We start from the raw sequence: 19,321 nt of genomic DNA, 5'->3' as shown, positions 1-19,321 counted from the left end.
TGTCTACCAGATGGTGAATTATTTAAAGCATGAAGATGCACAAAACTAAGGAATTTTTTTAAATGGCTTTCAGTCCCATGGGATTCCTCCTTTACATTTTCTATAGCAGCATCAGAGTGCTAAAAATTATAGATTTATAAACATTCATTAAATGACTAGTATTTTTAACATTAAGAGTCTGACCAATAACAGACCAATTGCTGACAGACGTTAAGACCACCTGTCCTGACATTCTTGCTATCAGTGAAGTAAGGAGAAAAAGCAGCTGTATTTTCATTGCAGTGGTTGATTCTCCTTAAATAAGAAAAAAAAAAAAGGAAGAGGAGAAACCGTTTCATTGTGTGGCCAAAAATAACAAGAAACAATAATTGATTTATTTATTTGCTTTTTGAAGGGGTAGGGCAGGGCAACTGGGATTAAGTGACTTGCCCAAGGTCACATGGCTAGTGCTAAGTGTCTGAGGCCAAATTTGAACTCAGGTCCTAACTCCAGGGCCAGTGTTCTATTTAGTTCGCCACCTAGCCGCCCCCAAGAAATAATAATTTTTGGTATATTTGGTCCTCTCACTTTGCAGTGCTTACTTAGGAGCATTTGAAATAGCCCACCATGAAGTTTCTGATCCTCTTGTGCCAAAATCCAAAATATATAAAATCTGTGAAAAACTTGTTAAGATCCTCCAAACTAAATTAACACACATTTTTTTATATGATGACTAGCATGAAAATACAAATAGGGAACATGGTAAGGCTATACCAAAAAATGAACAGTCACATGGTAAAAGTGAACTACATATGGAGTAAAAGGATCTAGGTTCAAATCCCATCTCTTCTATTAGCTGTATAGCACTGGAAAAGTCTCACTTTCTTTGGGATTAAATTTCTACCAAAATGAGGAACTGGGTTAATATTAGATTAGGATCTCTTCCCACTCTATCCTATGAAATCAAAGAAGCTATGGGCCACTCAAAAGTCTCAAACCTATTTATCATGAATACTTTTTTCAAGAAGAAAGTTGGAAAGAGATGGCTGTGGTGAACAGCCCAAAACTCATAAAAATAAAGTGAACAAAGAACAGTGATGGTAGCTGACATTTATAAAGAGCTTTAGATTTTGCAAAACACTTCTGATATGATCTTTATACTGTGAGATACATACTACACACACTGTGAACTGCATAGATGAGAACACTGAGGGTCACTGAGGTATTAGTGCCAGAGGCACTATGTGAATCTGACCCCAAGTCTGGGACTATTTCCAACTTCCACCAAACAACAACTGGTTAAACATGTAGCATTTATTTCAGAATCCCCTGAATCTCTGAAGAAATAATCACTGATAGATAAGAGGTTAAAGCAATGATCAACCCCTCAATTTTTTACAGGTCACTCTGGGGGCTGCAACCTACCTCTTTGTAAAGCAGAAGTAGCAACTAGACTGTTATTTTCTCCATTTTGCTTCCTAGCAGCATCCTCCAAGAATAGTGAGAACTCTAGTTACTGGACAAGAGGTTACGGGTTGAATTAGATAACATCACCTAGGAATCCTAGGAAATTAATTTTTGTTGTTTTTTGTTGTTATTGTTATTGCTGGGTTGTTTTCAGTCATGTCTGATTTTGGAACACCATTTGAGATTTTCCTGGCAAAGATACTAGAGTGGTTTGCCATGTCCATCTCCAGTTCATTTTACAGATGAAGAAACTGGGTTAAGTGATTTGTCCAGGGTCACACAGATATTAAGTGGCTGAGGTTGGATTTGAACTCATGAAGATTAATCTTCCTCACTCTAGGCCTGGTGTTCTATCCATACTGACACCTGGCTAACCCAGAAAAGCAACTATCTTACATTTATTTATCTGTATGCTTACTGTCTCTCCCTGGTTGTGTCTCCCTGAGAGAAGGAACTGTTTGAAAATTTGTATTTGTATCTCAAGACTCATGACTGATACATAATGGGTATTTATTAGATGCTTGTTGACTGATTAATTCACCAGCAAGAATGAAACCATACTGGTACTCTACCACAGTACTAAACACACATGTAACGAAGAGGAAGTGGCATTTAAGATGACATACTGGAGCTGACTGTTAAATTTTCAGTATGAGCATTTCAGCTTAGAAATTAGCAAACTACAAATCAGGGTTTAATTTATTATTTTGTTGATTGCACAGACCTTAAAAAGCGATGGAGAAAATGTAAATAATATAGATTAAATGTAAAAGTATGTCATGTGTACATTTTTTTTGAGAGTCAGTTATCAAATATTTTACCAGCATACTCTTGAGTATACCTGACCAAATAAATTAAAATTAAATCCATTTTGGAGACAACATAACTTGAAAACACTGAAGGATGATTTTTAAAAAATAATTTAAAATATGTATTTAAAATGGAAAAGAAGGGGCGGCCAGGTGGCTCAGCGAGTAAGAACACCGGCTCCAGTGTCGGGATGACCTGGATCAAATCTGGGCTTAGATACTCAGCACCACACCCAGAAATAACTGGCCATGTAACCTTGAGCAAGTTACTTAACCCCAATTGCTTAAAAAAAGAAAAGAAAATGGAAAAGAAAAGAGGAGAGGAAATATGACTAATGGTGATTTTACAAAAAGAAAAAGTAGTTGGGGCCATTTGTCATCTCCATAAAATTTTTATAAGAGTGATCTATATGGAAATTGAGGTTACCCTTGAAGTTAATTTAAAAACAGTTTTTCACAAATAATTTTCCACAATGATCTATCTTTACAAGCATAAAAATGATCATGAAGTAAAGAATATAAGATTCCACTATATCTAGAGTTTACAGATTTTTTTTTAAGTATTTGTACACAGAACAAAATAAAACCTGGAAGTTTTCTTCAACTGAGGAGTCCCCCGCCCACACACTGCTAAGACCATCAGAAAACTCTGTTCTATAACTTTCTGGTAAGTAACATCAAATGAAGCACAGGACAAAGAGACACATGCCCACCTCAGGTGTTTCTCACCATCTGTCACATACTACCTACAGGTCACCTGGGGCAGTCACTTCCATGGGTCTCATTCCTACCTTGCTTGTAAAATGAAGGGAGTGGATTAGATGGCTTTGAAGGGCCCCTTCCAGATCTAATTCCACAATCCGATGATTGTGGAAAACATCCTGCAGAAGTTTAAATAAAAGAATGACCTGGGGGCAGCTAGGTGGCACAGTGAATAGAGCACCAGCCCTGGAGTTAGGAGGACCCAAGTTCAAATCTGACCTCAGACATTTAACACAAAAACTAGCCATGTGACCTTTGGCAAGTCATTTAACCCCAATTGCCCTCCAAAAAGCAAAAAATAAAAAAAAAGAAAAGAATGACTTGCTACTGATAGCAAAGCTCTCCAAACATTATTCTTTGTAGATGACATCATACTAACTGTACTGAACCCTAGAATGTTACAAAAGCCACCTCATAGAGGTGAGAGATTATTCTTTCGTGTAGATGGTTTAAAAATGTCTTATTTTCAAACAGTAATAGGCAGCAGGATAGATGACCTATTGATGTAGTATGTGTATGTATCTATATCTAATTAATAAACATATCTGGAATGGGTTCTACAAAAAAATAAAGATCTAAGTCCATATTTAAATAACCAGAGGTTATCTGGATGGATCACATTTAGGAAATGGCTCAGTGCTTTAAATAATCCTCAAAAGCAGACTGCTGCAAAAGCTCCCCTCTTTTACCATCAACATCCATGCAGGAATGCAACATGGCTATGAATAATGGGAACTACCAGTTTGGAATAATCAGAATTATTATTAAATTAAAAAGAAACTGAATGATTCATGGTGGGCATAAGCAAGTTACAGAGTATCAAGAAAGATGGCTTGTACAAAAAAAGTAGTATAAGATATTACAGAGAACATGAATGATCAGGCCAAGGCAACAAAAATTTTTAAAGCACCTACCATGTGCCAGGTATGGAGAGATAAAAAGACAAAAAACAAAAGCATGAAAAGTCTTTGCTCTCCAGGAACTCACACTACTGGCAAACTATGTACAAACAAGATACATACAGGATAAAGTGAAGAAAAGCTCAGAAGGAAGTCACTAAGATTAAGGTGCAATGGGAAAGGCTTCTTGCAGAAGGTGGGACTTCATCTGAAACTTGAATAAGTCAGGAAATGGAGAAAGCAGGGAGAATTCTAGGCATGGGGGACAGTGGATAAAAGTACCTGAGGTTGGGAAAAGTTTACAAAGAGGCCAGTGCTCCTGTATCCTAGAATATGTTGTGGAAAGTAACGTATAAAAAGACCGGGAAAGTAGAAAGATGACAGGTTGTATAGGCCTTTAAAAGTCAAATACAAGATTTAATATTTGATCCTAGAGGTAAGAGGGAGGCTGTGGAGCTTAATGAATAGGAGACTGACATGGTCAGACCTATGCTTTAGCAAGATAAATGGCAGCTGAATGGAGGATAGACTGGAGAGGGGAGAAACTTCAGGCAGGGTAATGACAGTGTAGACCTAGTGACAGTGTCAGAAGAAAGAAATGGGTTGTACATGAGATGCTACAGAATTAAAATAGCCAGGCCATGGCAACAGACTGCATATGGGAGAAAGGAGTAAGAAGCTGAGGATTACACCTGACTAGGAGGATGGTGGTTCCCTGAATAACATAAGGAATGTAAGAAGTGGGGAAGGGTTTAGGGGAAGGATAATAAGCCAAGTTTTGGACATAATGAGTTTAAGATTTCTATGAGAAATTGAACTGAAGATGTCCAATAGGCATTTGGAAATGCTGGACTGGAGGTCAGAATAGAGATTAGGTTTGGACAAATAAGCCTAAGAACCATCTGTATAGAGATGATCACTGAATCCAGGGAAGATGATGAGTTCATTAAAAGAAATATTTTGAGAGAGAAGGGGGCCCAATACAGAGCCTTAGGCGATACCCACAGTCAGCTGTGAGACCTAGAAGAAAATGCACCAAAGGAGACTGAGAATGAGTAGCCAGATGGACAGAAAGAGAACCAAGTAAAAGCAGTATCCCAGAAACCTAGGGAAAAAAGCAGATCAAAGAGATTATCACAAACAGCAGAGGGAGAAACCAAAATAAGAGGAGGCTGATCACACTACTAAGAATAAAGGATAACAAACAGATAGTCTAGGTGCTATACTAGTATCCCCAAGTTTGAAGAGAACAAAGTTACTACCTCCATCCCAATGTGTGGATACTTTTAAGGAAGCTGTATGAAAAAACTGCAATAAGAATCACTCAACAGAAGAAAGCAAGAAGACAGTGAGGTCTATATCTCTAAAAGGAATGCACACCACTAAAATTATACAAAGATTGAGAACATTAAACCAACAGTACCAGCTTGTTTATTTATACAATTTATACAATATCACAACATAATCTTTACCCAATACTAGCTAGGCCTGGAATCAAGAAGACGTGAGTTTAGATGACAAAACAGGAAAATGACAAATTCTGGAGAGGATGTGGACAAACTGGAACACTAATGCATTGCTGGTGGAGTTGTGAACTGATCCAACCACTCTGGAAAGCAATCTGGAATTACAAATAATTTCATACCCTTTGACCAAGAAATACCACTTCTAGGGTTGTATCCCAAAGAGATCATAGAAGTGGGAAAAAGACTTACATGTACAAAAATATTTATAAAAGCTCTTTTTATGGTAGCAAAGAATTGGAAATTAAGGGGGGGCCCATCAATTGGGGAATAGCTGAACAAGCTGTGGTATATGCATGTTATGGAATACTATTGTACAATAAGAAACGAGGAGCAGATGCACTTCATATTTATCTGGAGAGGCTTATACAACTGATACTGAGTGAGAAGAGTAGAACCAGGAGGAATTTGTACACAATTACAGATACAACGTATGTGTGACAACCAACTTTGATAAACTGGACTCTTCTCAGCAATGCAGAGTCATAAGTCAACCCCAAAAGACTCACGATGGAGAGAGATGTTAACATGCAGAGAAAGAACTGAGACTTAACCCAGATTGAAGCAAACTACCTGGCCTTTTTCTTTTTCTTGTTTGGTTTTGTTATCTCTTTCCCATTCTTCATTCCATCTGATACAATCCTTCTTTATAACCTGACTAATGCCTTGTGTGAAAGTATTTGCAGATACTGTACTTGATTGTATGCCGCCATGGGGGGGAGGAGGGAGGGAGAAAAAATTTGAAACTCAAGGAATTGTGGTAATGAATCTTGTAAACTAAAAGTAAACAAATTAATAAAGACCAAAAAAAAAAAAAAGACCTGAGTCCAAATATTGCCTCTGACACTTACTACCATGTTTCCCCGATAATAAGACCTATCCCGAAAATAAGCCCTCCCCTTACTGTGTAAGATTCCTCTAAAATAAGCCCTACCCCGAAAATAAGCCCTACTGAGATTGCTACTGTAGTGAAGGTGATCCCCTGCGCTACATGCTACATTACGGTACCCTTTGTATGCACCGTCCCCCCCTCCCGGTGAAACACACGCCGCGCTCCAAGCTGCATCCAATCAGAGCTGCAGCAGTGAGCGCAGCATCCTGTTCTTCCCCAGTGATTTGCTTGCTGGCGCCATTGAGAGCAGTGCCGCAGAGGAGAGCTGAGGCAGGACAACATAAGCCCTCCCCTGAAAATAAGCCCTCTGGTGTTTTTCTTTCCAAAAAAAATAATAAGACAGTGTCTTATTATCAGGGAAACACGGTAGTTATATGATCCTGGGCAAGTCATTTAATCTATCTGCCTCAGTTTCCTGAACTGTAAAATGGGAATAGCATACTGTAAAATGTTTAGCATAGTACCTTGCACACAGTAGCTGCTATTTAATGTTAACTATTATTATTACCACCAGAGTAAAACAGTTATTCTCTTTAGTAAACAAGGTCTCATTTGAGAAGTTGTACTTAATACACAATCTCTGATGTAATTAACATAACATATAAATAGTTCATTCTTTGAGTTTATAAAGCTAGATTAGGTCTCTATTGTTCCTTCTCATGATATGAATAAATATCTGAAGCATGTCATTTGAAGGAAGAGATCAATATGAGGCAATGTTTGAAAATCTTCTCTTTAAGATTTCTGCTAAAAATTAAAACCAGACATCTCTGGAGCTGTAGTGCAAGACTGGATATTCTGCTTTCACTCTACTTTCATACCCTACACCAAAGTTTTCCTTCAGGATGTGGGCAGCAAACCACAAGAAAGAAAACCAACTGTCAAAGGGGTTGAGCAAATTTTGAACTGATGCCAAAATGAGGGAGTGACAACACAACAACAAACACAGGACACTCACTCCGTGAGCACCGGTTCTGTAAAAAGGTGGCATGTTCATCTTCAATGAAAATTTTTTAAAAAGCTGTGTACATTCATCTTAAAATAGTATCCAAAAGAATAACTGGACCTACTCTTAGGACAACTACACTATGTTCACTAACGCAGCTTACCAAGTATTTCTAGGACTTTGAAAACCTCATCTTATTAAATGGTCATGATAGGAACAGGCAGTTTCCAGAAGAAAAAATAAAAGCTATCTATAGTCGTATTAACATACCTCAAGCAGAGTCAAGATGACGGAGTAGAAACAGGACTTCTGCGGGGATCCGGCTCTCACCTCCTCCAATTCATGTAAAAGGGGACTCTGAAGAAACTTTGGATGTACAGAACCCACAAAATGACACAGAGAAGCTAACCTCCCACTGAGGACAGCCCAGTGGACTGGCAGCAAGTGGTCAGTGCAGCAGCCAACCCCAGCCCTGCGGGAGCCCGAGGCTTTAGCCCCAGGGCAGCCTAACCAGCCCTGGATGGAGGAATTTCAGATCACCAGCAGCTGTGGCGGTTTCCAGGCTTATCAACACATAGATGCTAAGGACACAGTGAGAGGTCAGTGCACTGCGGACTTCGGGATCCAGGAGTTGGGAGTACCATCAGACTCTGCCCCATGGCAAGAAGTGGCTGAGGTGCACTGGCCCTTCAGCCACCACCATGTGGCAGCTTTAGCTCCTGGCCTGCAGATTGCAGGGGTACCTGGTGACCAGTCTAAGGGATAATAGCTCTTGCTTTAACCTGCTTGGATCTGGATTGCAGTCTAGGGTAGAGGTCCTGGGGTATGAGACCAGCTGGCCAGAGTGTGTGGAGGCTTCAGAGAGGACACCCAACTAATACCTTTGGCAGCTGAGAAAACCCCAGCGTTTGATACAAAGCTCCCCTGTCTGGTACGAAGCTCCCCTGTGTGGGAGCAGAGTCCTACTGTGGCAAAAAGCCCAAAAGTCAAGTAACTGAATGGCAACATGAGCAAACGAAGGAAGCAAAGCAATATTAGACTCCTATTTTGGGGACAAAAATGATCAAAGCATGGAACAGGAGGAAGACAGTGAAGTCAGAACTCTTGCACCAAAAGCTTCCAAGAAAAATATGAGCTGGTTACAGGCCATAGAGGACCTTAAGAAGTATTTTGAAAATCAAATAAGAGAAGTGGAGGAAAAACTGGAAAGAGAAATGAGAGCGATGCAAGAAAATTATGAAATGAGAGTTAACAACCTGACTGAAGAAAATTAACACCTTAAAAAATAGACTAACTCAAATGGCAAAAGAGGCTCAAAAAGCCAATGAGGAGAAGAATGCCTTAAAAAGATGAATTTGCCAGATGGAAAAAGAATCTCAAAAGCTCACTGAGGAGAATCATTCCTTCAGAATTAGATTGGAGCAAATGGAAGCTAGTGACTTTATAAGAAATCAAGATACTATTAAACAGATCCAAACAAATGAAAACATAGAAGGCAATGTGAAATATCTCACTGGGAAAACCACTGATGTGGAAAATAGATCCAGGAGAGATAATTTATAAAAATTATTGGACTACCTGAAAGCCATGATCAAAAAAAGAACCTAGAAATCATCCTTCAAGAAATTCTCAAGGAAAACTGCCCTGATGTTTTAGAACCAGAGGGCAAAATAGGGGTTGAAAGAATCCACCAATCACCTCCTGAAAAAGATTCCAAAAAGAAAACTCCTAGGAATAATATAGCCAGGATCTGGAATACACAGATCAAGGAGAAAATATTACAAGCAACCAGGAAGAAGCAATTTGAATATTGTGGAAACACAATCAGGATAACCCAGGATCTGGCAGCTTCTACACTGAGGAATCGAAGGGCTTGGAATATGATATTCCAGAGGTCAGAGGAGCTAGGATTAAAACCAAGCAAAACTGAGTATCATGTTTCAGGGGAAAATATAGTCATTCAGTGGAATAGAGGACTTTCAAGCATTCTTGCTGAAAAAACCAGAGATGAATAGAAAATTTGACATTCACATACAAGAAGCAAGAGAAACATGAGAAGGTAAACAGGGAAAAGAAATCATAAGGAACTTATCAAAGTTGAACTATTTACATCCCTACATGGAAAAATGATCATTGTAACTTATGAAACTTTTCTCAGTATACAGAAATGTGTATATGTGTGTGTGTGTATACACACACAAATATCTCTATATAGGAGGGCATATGGGCGTATGTCTATATAGGAGGGTATATGTGAATGTGTGTATATATGTGTACAGGTATACATAGATAGAGGGAATAGGACCAATTTATTAGGAAGGGATGATACTTAAAATGTGAAATTAAGAGGTAAGAGAGGAATATAATGAGAGGAGATGGGGAAAGACAGAATGGGGTAAACTATCTCATATAGAAGAGGCAAGGGAAAATGGTTACAATGGAGGGGAAGAACAGGAAGGCAAAAGGGAATGGGTCTGCCTTGTTCTCATTGAATTTGGCTTAAGGAGGGAATGACATACACACTAAATAGGGTATCTCACCCTACAGGAGAGTAGGGGAGAAGGAGATGAGAGGGGGGATGATGGAAGGGAGGGCAGGCTGGGGGGGAGGAAAGTTGGAAGCACCCACTTTTGAAAAGGGACCGGGGAGTGGCTAAGTGGCGCAGTGAATAGAACACCGGCCCTGCAGTCAGGAGGACCTGAGTTCAAATCCAGCCTCAGACACTTAATACAAAAACTAGCCATGTGACCTTGGGCAAGTCACTTAAATCCCAATTGCTCTCCAAAAAGCAAAAAAAAAACAAAAAAAGGGACAGGACCAAAGTAGAGAATAGAACAAGTGGGAGGTGGGATAGGAGGGAGGGAAATATAGTCAGTCTTTTGCAATATATCCACTATGGAAATGTTTTACATAGCTACACATGTACAACCTATACTGAATTGCTTATCTTCCCAGTAAGGGTGGGTGAAAAGGGAGCAAGGGAATGAAAGTGGAATTCAAAGTTTTAAAATCAAATGTTTAAAATGTGTGTGTGTGTGTGTGTGTGTGTGTATATATATATATATATATATATATATATATATACACACATACTATTATTAACATTATTTTACATGTAATTGGGAAATAAGACATACCAACACTGGGGCATAGACATCTACTGTGCCCTACTAGAAAGTCGGGAGGGGGTATGGGAGAAGATACGGGAGATATCAAATTGGAGGAGGGATATTTTGGGGTGGTGGGTAGGGGAAAAACGGGGAGAAAATTTGTAACTCAAAATCTTGCAGAAATGAATGATGTAAACTAGAAGTTAATAAAGCATTTGATTAAAAAAATAAAATACCTCAGAGGTACTACCTTATACCTATCAAACTGGTTAATATGACAAAACGACAAATACTGGAAGGGATGTGGAAAAACAGGGATCTAGTGCACTTCTGGTAGAGTTGTGAACTAGTTTAACTGTTCTGGAGGATCATTTATGGCTATGCCCAAAGGGCTATAAAACTGTGCATACCCTTTGAGCCAGCAATACTACTGCTAGGTCTAGATCCCAAAGACATCCAAAAAGACTGAAAAGGATTATTTGCACAAAAATATTTATAGCAGTTCTTTTTGTGGTGGCTAAGAATTGTCAATTGAAAGGATGCTGATCAATGGGGGAATGGCTGAACAAGCTGTGGTATATGATTGTAATGGAATATTATAGTACTGTAAGAAATGACAAACAGGATGACTTCAGAAAAACCTGGAAAGACCTACATGAACTTATCATAGTCAAGTGAACAGAACCAAGAGAACGTTGTACACAGCAACAGCAATATTATTCGATGAAAAACTGTTCTTAGCAATACAATGTCCCAAGACAATCCCAAAAGCCTAATGAAGCATACTATCTGCCTTCAGAGAAAGAAATGATATTGATTGAATACAGACTGAAGCATGCTATATTTTTTTCTCTTTTATTCAAGTCATCTTGTATAAAATAACTAATATGGAAATGTTTTACATCTTTGCACCTGTAAACCTATATCTAATTACTTACTATCTAGGGGAGGGGGGAGAGGAGAGAGGGAGAAACAGAAGGATAGAATTTGGAACTTAAAATTTCAAAGAAAAATGTTTAAAAATTGTAAAAAAAAAAAAAAAAGAAAAGAAAATCTCATCATGTATAATATTAAATCACTATTTAATTGCTTTTAAGATTCCAAGACTATTTTGTTACAGAAAATTAAAAATATTTCAAAAATAAGCAGTTATGTGGCACTTTTCTTTTTCACATATTCAAAGAAACTAAGTTCTTTGGAAAATATATAAATATTGAAAACACCTTCCAATACAAAAATGTTATTGCATTTGAGGACTCAAGTTCCCAGGCCCTTAAAGGAACAATCAAATAACACTGTGCTCAATTCCAGCATCCACCAACAAACTCAGTTTAATAAAATCAAGTCAATTAGACAGTTTGTTATGTCTGAAGTACCTGAAGGAATGACATCTATAAGAGAATCTATTCAAAAACATCCTGTGATGTTATACTGCCATATGACTTGAGGCCATGTAACTTCTGGTAATAGCAGAAAGGGCAGTCGGAGGCCCTGGGCTGTTCATATTCATAGTCTGCCCCCTTTACTGCCAGGGTGACACTGGACAAACCACCTGCCTTATTTGTGGTTCAGTTTCCTCATCTCTAAGGCCCCTCCCAGCTTTTGTTCTATTCTCTATATTCAAGCTGACAAGCATTTATCATGTTCAGTGCATTATCCCTGGTATATAACTGACCCTTGATGGTAGTTTAGTGGGAATCAATGATCAACCACTGGGATATATACCTTGAATGACTTTCCTAAAAGTTGGGAGAAGTTTCATTCATATTATCTAAATACCCTGCACTACAATGAATGAAAACACATCAGGACAATGATTAGTAGGGAGAAGGCACATATTGTCATCTAGCTAAGCAACAACTCTTTTAAAGAAGAAACTGAATGGGATCAAATGAAGTGGCCTTGGCTCAAGCTTTACATCAATTAAATGTGCAGCTGGTTTTAAATCTTACAGTCCAAAGACATGAAAAGGACCTTATCGATCACCTCGAGGAAACTGAAACAACTGCCCAAGCGCACACAGCTAATACCCGGCAAGGCGAGAACAGCACCAAGAGAATCTGATGTATTTTAGAAGAGTTAAGGACAAGGTGAAGTTCAGGAGAACGCACCATCTTCATCATAGTCTTTCCTGATTCCTTCATTGCCGTTCTCCTAAACTATCTTATTTTAACTGCTTTGAAAATATATTTGTTACCTATTCATTTTATGTTTGTGCTATATTATTGATAGATGTATTTATTGTCTCTCCTATTAGAATGTAAGTCCCTCATTTAAAGATGTTGCTTCATTCTCTGAATCCCCAATACCTAAACAGAGCACCTGGCACACAGCAGGCACTCAATAGTTACTGACTCACTAATTACACATATGGAGTCCAAGTGAACACCAAAAAACTAGGCTAAATATCTACAGCTCTACATTATTATAATAATAATGTAAAAGCACTGGCTCTGAGAAAAAAGGACCTGGGTTCAAATGCTGCCTGTATAACCTTGAACAAGAGGCTTAACCCCCTTGGGCCTCAATCTCTTCATCTGTAAAATAATACGAATGGACTGAATAGACTCCTGAGACTCCTTCCAGTTCTGAATTTATGATCTTATTATGTGAAACGTGAGCAAATTAATAAGAATCTGCAGTAAGATCAAATGCGAAGGGTCAATAAAATGATAGGAGCCAAACAGTACATTGTGACTTAGAGCAAAGGAGAAATGAACAGGACAGGCTAATACTGAATCTGAAGGCCACAAAAGGATTTAGCTAAAGAGTGGGCATAACCATGGCAAAAATCTATGAATCAAGAGAACTCAAGATCTGGCAATGAGTCAGCCGTGTATGCAAAGTGGACTACAATGCATAACAACTAGAAGAGTATTTCAGAGCCATTAAAAAACTCTACAACTGATTAATTCTTTATTGAATGGTCTGTAACTATATATATAGATGTATAACAAAAATTAGGAATACCTGGTGTACAACCTTCATGCTCTATTAGTATCCAGGCAATGCCAAGAGATCTAAAGGAAGGGTGCTGGGATTCTAGAGAAATACACTGCGGACCACTTGTGAGTGGACACAAGTCACATGCATAAAAAAGCATGAATGGATTTCTATCTACTACTGGAGGGAGTACCCACATCAATAAAATAACACTCGTCGAAGTATCTAAATACAGGATTATATCTAGTTAAGGTTTCTTCAACATAAGAACCAAACCCAGAAGTCATCTGGGAAAGAACAATGTTGAAAAACAAGAACTACAAGAAAAGCAAAGCCAAACCAGGACTGCTAGGACTAGAGAAGGCAAAGTGGCCAACAAATAATAACAGCCTTTAAGTAACTCAAGAACTGTTCCATAAAAAACAGGCTGCTTGCCATTTTCCATCTAAAGAACAGTTTTAAACAGTATCTGCAAAAAAATTTTCTAACAGTGAGGAGAGAACATTATAATAAGCTCCCAAATAAGGGTGTGAAATTTACTTTTTGTGATCATTACAAGTGAGACAGATCTTGTTTGAACTTGGCCTTTCCTAAAGGCAAATAGATAGCCTTACACAGTATCTTCCAGTTCTAAGAGTCTATGTACAAAGGTATAAAAAGCTTCTCTATCATATATCAAAGATTTTCTTCTTCCATCATGGCAAAAAGATAAGCAGGCCAGAAAAGAGGGGCAGAGTGAAAAATATTCTTTTTAAAAGAATGCTTTTTTAAATAAAAGAATTTTTTCCAATTACATATAAAAACATTTTTAACATTCATTTTTTAAAATTTTGAGTTCCAAATTTCCTTCTTCCCTTTCCCCCTTCACTGAGAAGGCAACAATTTGATGTTATATATGTGTAATAATGCAAAATATATATTTTTATATTAGTTGGGTTGTGAAAGAAACTACAACCTCACCCCTCAAAAAAAAACCATGAAAAAAATAAATTTTTTTTTAAAATGCTTCAATCTGCTTTCAGATTCCATTTGTTTTTTCTCTGGAGGTGGACAGCATTTTTAATCATGAGTCCTTAGGAATCATCTTGAATCACTGTATTACTGAGAACAGTTATGTCATTCACATTTGATCATCACACAATATTGCTGGTAGTGTGTACAATGATCTCCTGTTTTTGCTCACTTCACTTATCTTCAGTTTACCTCACTTTATATCAATTCATGTAAGTTCCTCTAGGTTTCTCTGAAAACATCCATCTCATCATTTCTTAAAGCACAACAGTATCCCATTAAAGTGATAAATTATAACTTTAACTAGTTATATTGTATATATATAATATAATATATATTATGTTATATATTATATTATATATATAATATAATATAAATAGTGATAATTATATAACTTGTTCAGCCATTTCCCAATTCATAGATATCTCCTCTAAATAATTCTTGGCTATCACAAAAAGAACCGCTATAAATATTTTTTACAAATAAATCTTTTCCTTTTAAAAAAAAAAACTCTTTGCAATAGAGACCTAGTAGTGGTATTGCTGGGTCAGAGCGTATGCATCATTTTACAGCCCTTTGCTCATAGTTCCAAACTGTTCTCCAGAATAGCTGAATCAGTTCACAATTCTACCAATAGTGCTTTAGTGTGCCAATTTCCCCACATCCCTTTCATCTGAAAACTGTCTATTCATTATCCTATGACCATTTATCAATACTCCAAGCCCTACAATCCCTTATTGTAGAAGCTGCTAAATCTTGTGTTATCCTGATGGTGGCTCCACAATATTTGACTAGGCTACAATATTCCTGGGAGTTTTCATTTTGGGATCTCTTTCAAGGAGGTTTCATTTGGGATCTCTTTCAAATTCTATCATCCTCTGGTTCTGGGATCAGAGCAGTTTTCCTTCATAATTTCTTAAAAGATGATGTTGAGGCTCTTTTTGATCATGGCTGGTAGTTTTTAAATTATGTAGTCTGGTAATTTTTAAATTATCTCTCCTGGATCTATTTTCCAGGTCAGTTGTTTTTCCAAGGAGATATTTCACATTTTCTTCTATTCATTCTTTATGATTTTGTTTTATTGTTTCTTGATGTCTCATGGGGTCATTAGTTTCTACTTGTCCAATTCTAATTTTTAAGGAATATTTTCTTCAGTACCTTCTTTTTTATTTGGCCAATTCTGCTTTTTAGGCAGTTCTTGAAATATATTCATTCTTACATGTTTCCCTCTCAATACAAAAGTTGGGACAGAGAGAAGGCAAAGTAAGGACAATAAACCAATGGGACTGGAAAGGCCCTCTGAGATAAACTAGTTCAATTCCCACTTCAAGCAATCAGCTGGGCTTTTGTCTATCAGCTACTACAAGTAGTATATTTTTTCACTTTATAACTTCAGGTCATGACAGCTGAAACTTTCTTTTAAATATCAGCAATTATCTTTAAAACTGTCAGAGAAATTTCAGGACATAATCAATCAATGATTCTCTTTAATCAAAGTTAAATTAAGATCTTAAATTGTATTGAAATTTAAAGTACTTGCTTTAAAACTTTTAATCATGATTCTTTTTAAAAATATAACAGCTCATTACTAACATGTAATAGATACGGCACATGGGTTCTGATCCTACCTATGCATTAGCTAAGTTACTCGAGTCAAGTCCCTTCAACTCTCTGTCTCTTAGTTTGTTCATCTGTAAAAATGAGGGGATTGGACACAATAACCTCTAAGGTTCCTTCCAGCTCCAAAGCTGTGATACTACATGATGTGGGGCACTTTTTAACCAGACTAATAATTGCATCAGTAGACAGAACTCTTAGTGAAGAACTCTCTCTTCCAATATATATCTGTATCTGCTCATTCATTTAACAGTCTTAAACTTGCTTGGGCATTGAGAGGTTAATAGTAATAACAAAAACACTAATACAGAGCTTTAAAGTTTGAAAAATATATTCTATAAAATTTGCATTTGATTCCGCACACAACCCTGGAAGGAAGGTATTATTGTTATTTCCATTTTATAGATGAGGAAACCAAGGCAGACAAAAGTTAAGTAACCTGTTATAGCCACTAAGTATATGAGGCCAAATTTGAACTTGGGTCTTTCTGACTCCAGGTTCACACTCTACTGTGCCACCAGTTGCAAGCAATTTGACCAGTTACACTTTAGTCAGTCACAGTATGTGTTACAGTCCAAATCTGAACACAGATCTTCCTGACTTCAAAGACAGTTCTCTATCCACTAGGCAACACTGATGCTCCACATCATCAATTCCATTAGACTAGCAAATTAATTATGAACAAGATTAGACTCCTTCAGGAGCAAGGTAAAAAATGTGGTCATTCAAAATAGATCAACATTTTTTAAAAGTGACAATTTTTCCATTTTACCTGAAAAAAGGAAATTAAATGAAAGTGACAATCCACATTGTTACACTCAATGACATTTAAACTACATTCTATAGCTATTTTTCAATGTACCAGTGTGAGCAATTATTTCCAATTCAAGGTTAAATTAACTGTTTTCGGGGAATGACCTATATTCATTTTCAAATGAATTAAATCTATAGTGTTAATTACACGATATGTGATTATTAAATCAGCTTGTGTGTTAAGATACCAACTACAGACAAACACAAAATGCCTAATGTAATAATGTTCTATCATATACTTACAGTTCTTTGTGTTTCTCCTCTGCCAAAATTTGGTCATTAGGTTTCAGACCATACCTATAACAGAAATTTAAAAAAAAATACTAGTCACAGAAATGTACAAATATATGTAACACACCAGTCAATGAGCCTTTGAATAAAGATAAATCACAAGACTTTACAAATCTCACTGTAGGACCTAGACAAGCCAATTGTCCTCCAACCAAAATTTTTTTTGGAGGGGGAAAGGCAAGGCAATTAGGGTTAAGTGACTTGTCCAAGGTCACACAACTACTAAGTGTCAAATGTCTGAGGCTGGATTTGAACTCAGGTCCTCCTCACTCCAGGACTGTGCTCTATTCACTGCACCACCTAACTGCCCCTCAACCAATTTTTTAAGTCATATTTAGCTGTCCCTTGTTTAACACAAAATTCTTGGGGCACACTCTACCTGATCTCTCCCACTGCTAAGGACATACAGAAGCCTCCCTGCCTATTAACCCACAGGAAACAAAGGGCTGTTACTGATATGGGAGCCATTTCTGAATCATCTGTCTATATACAGTTAAGCCACCAGCTGGTTACAGCGAAAATCAAAATTAATGTAGCACAGAACTGAAACAATTTCAACCACTTTAAAAAGCTGTTGGGGCTGAAAAATTGAATATGAGCTTTTCTAAAAAAAAAAAATATATATATATATAGTAATTACAGACTCTTACCTATTATCTTCCTTCATAAAGAGTAAAACTGGCTTACAGTTCTTCATGTACAACATTATGAATCTAGTCAGTCAATCATATCAGTCTATTAACTTCTTAAGGTGCTTAACACTCATTAAGCACCTAATAAGTTCTATCTTCATGGTTCTACATAGATTGTCTGCAAACCTGAAACACAATCCCTCTTCACCTATGCCTCTTAGAATTTCCAGTCTTTCAAAGTTTAGATCAATTGCCACTTCCTTTAGAAGACTTTAATGATCCTCTCCTCTGACCCTAGCTACTAGTAAACATCTCCCCAGAAATTAATTTCCATATATCTTTATTTTTTATTGCAAAAAGTGTTACAGGGGCTTTTTTGGATAACAATTATTATTTATAAAGTGCCTACTATGTGCCAAGCACTTTACAAATATTAACTCATCTGATCCCTCACAACAACCCTGTGAGATAGGTGTTATCATGATCCTGATTTTACAGATGAGGAAAATGAAGAGAGATTTAAGTGACTTGCCCAAGGCCACCCAGGTAGTAAGTATCTGAGGCCAAATTTGAACTCAGGTCTTCCCAATTCCAGGGCTCTATCCAAGAGGCCACCTACAAGAATGTTCCCTCTTTTTTCCTTGAGGTACAAGCCTAGTAGTGAGATAAAAAATTAATCAAAAGATGTTCACAATTTAATCACATTGGGGTATAATTCTAAATTGTTTTCCAGACGGAGTGGACCAAGTCAGAATCGAACCATAGTACAGGAGTATGCCTACCTTCCCAAAGCCCTTCCACCATTTACCATTTCCTCGTCATCTTCGTCAGCAGGATAGGTGTAAAGTGAAACTTCAAGTTGTTTTAATTTGCATCTCTTTTTATTAGTGATTTGGAGTACTTTTTTGATATAGTTAGTGACAGCTTGTTTCCTCTGTTCATTTTCTTTGACCACTTATCTCCAGGAAATGTGGCTCTTGTTCTTTTATATGTGTAGCAATTCACTCTTTGCCTCGTTTGGACACCTGATCTATATTTTATCTTCACTATGTGTGTGTGTGTGTGTGTGTGTGTGTGAGAGAGAGAGAGAGAGAAAGAAGCTGAATAAGTTAACTGTTTTTTTTAAACTAGCAAGAGTTTCCATTTTAAAAATCCTAAGCACACTAGTCAATCCCCAAGCAACTATTAAGCACCTGCATACTAAGTACAATGCTAGACACTGGGGACACAAAACTAAAAATAAAAGTAGTTCTTGACCTCAAGGGGAGACAACATATATGTATTTGTGCATATATATGTACGTACATAAATGTATGTATATATGTACATAAAAATATATGAGGCAACATGGCAGAGTTTGGAAAGCTGATGTTGAAGGGGGGAAGATCTGTGTGACCCTGGGCATGTAAAACAACCTTTCAATACTCTAGGCAATTAAGGCTATAAACTGTGAAAAGATAACACCCTGGAAGCATTAGTGGAGGGAGTTTCCTCATCTGGGAGTTCACTATCCAGATATCCAGTCTTAATCTCTATAAAAATATATACAAGGGATTGAGATGGGAAAAAGAGAAAGACAGGAGACTAGCAACTGGGAGCATCAGGTAGAAGACAGACTTCAACTGAG

General features: G+C 37.3%; 1 protein-coding gene across 3 annotated transcripts in view; it reads right to left on the bottom strand.

The window, feature by feature from the left end:
- The window catches only part of ADK (adenosine kinase), a 647,588-nt gene that overhangs the window by 533,882 nt on the left and 94,385 nt on the right, over positions 1-19,321 (bottom strand). For all 3 annotated transcript variants that reach the window (XM_069068290.1, XM_069068291.1, XM_069068292.1), the window contains exon 3: positions 17,015-17,068. In XM_069068290.1, coding sequence (XP_068924391.1) covers positions 17,015-17,068 — 54 coding nt within the window. The remainder of the gene's footprint in view (positions 1-17,014; positions 17,069-19,321) is intronic.

Source organism: Petaurus breviceps, unplaced genomic scaffold (genome assembly GCF_028583685.1).
Source record: "Petaurus breviceps papuanus isolate PSGF00001 unplaced genomic scaffold, PetGlider_PUasm1.0 90762, whole genome shotgun sequence".
Taxonomy (NCBI): domain Eukaryota; kingdom Metazoa; phylum Chordata; class Mammalia; order Diprotodontia; family Petauridae; genus Petaurus; species Petaurus breviceps.
The sequence above is the reverse complement of the archived record's forward strand: the minus strand, read 5'-3'. Positions and strand labels throughout refer to the sequence as shown.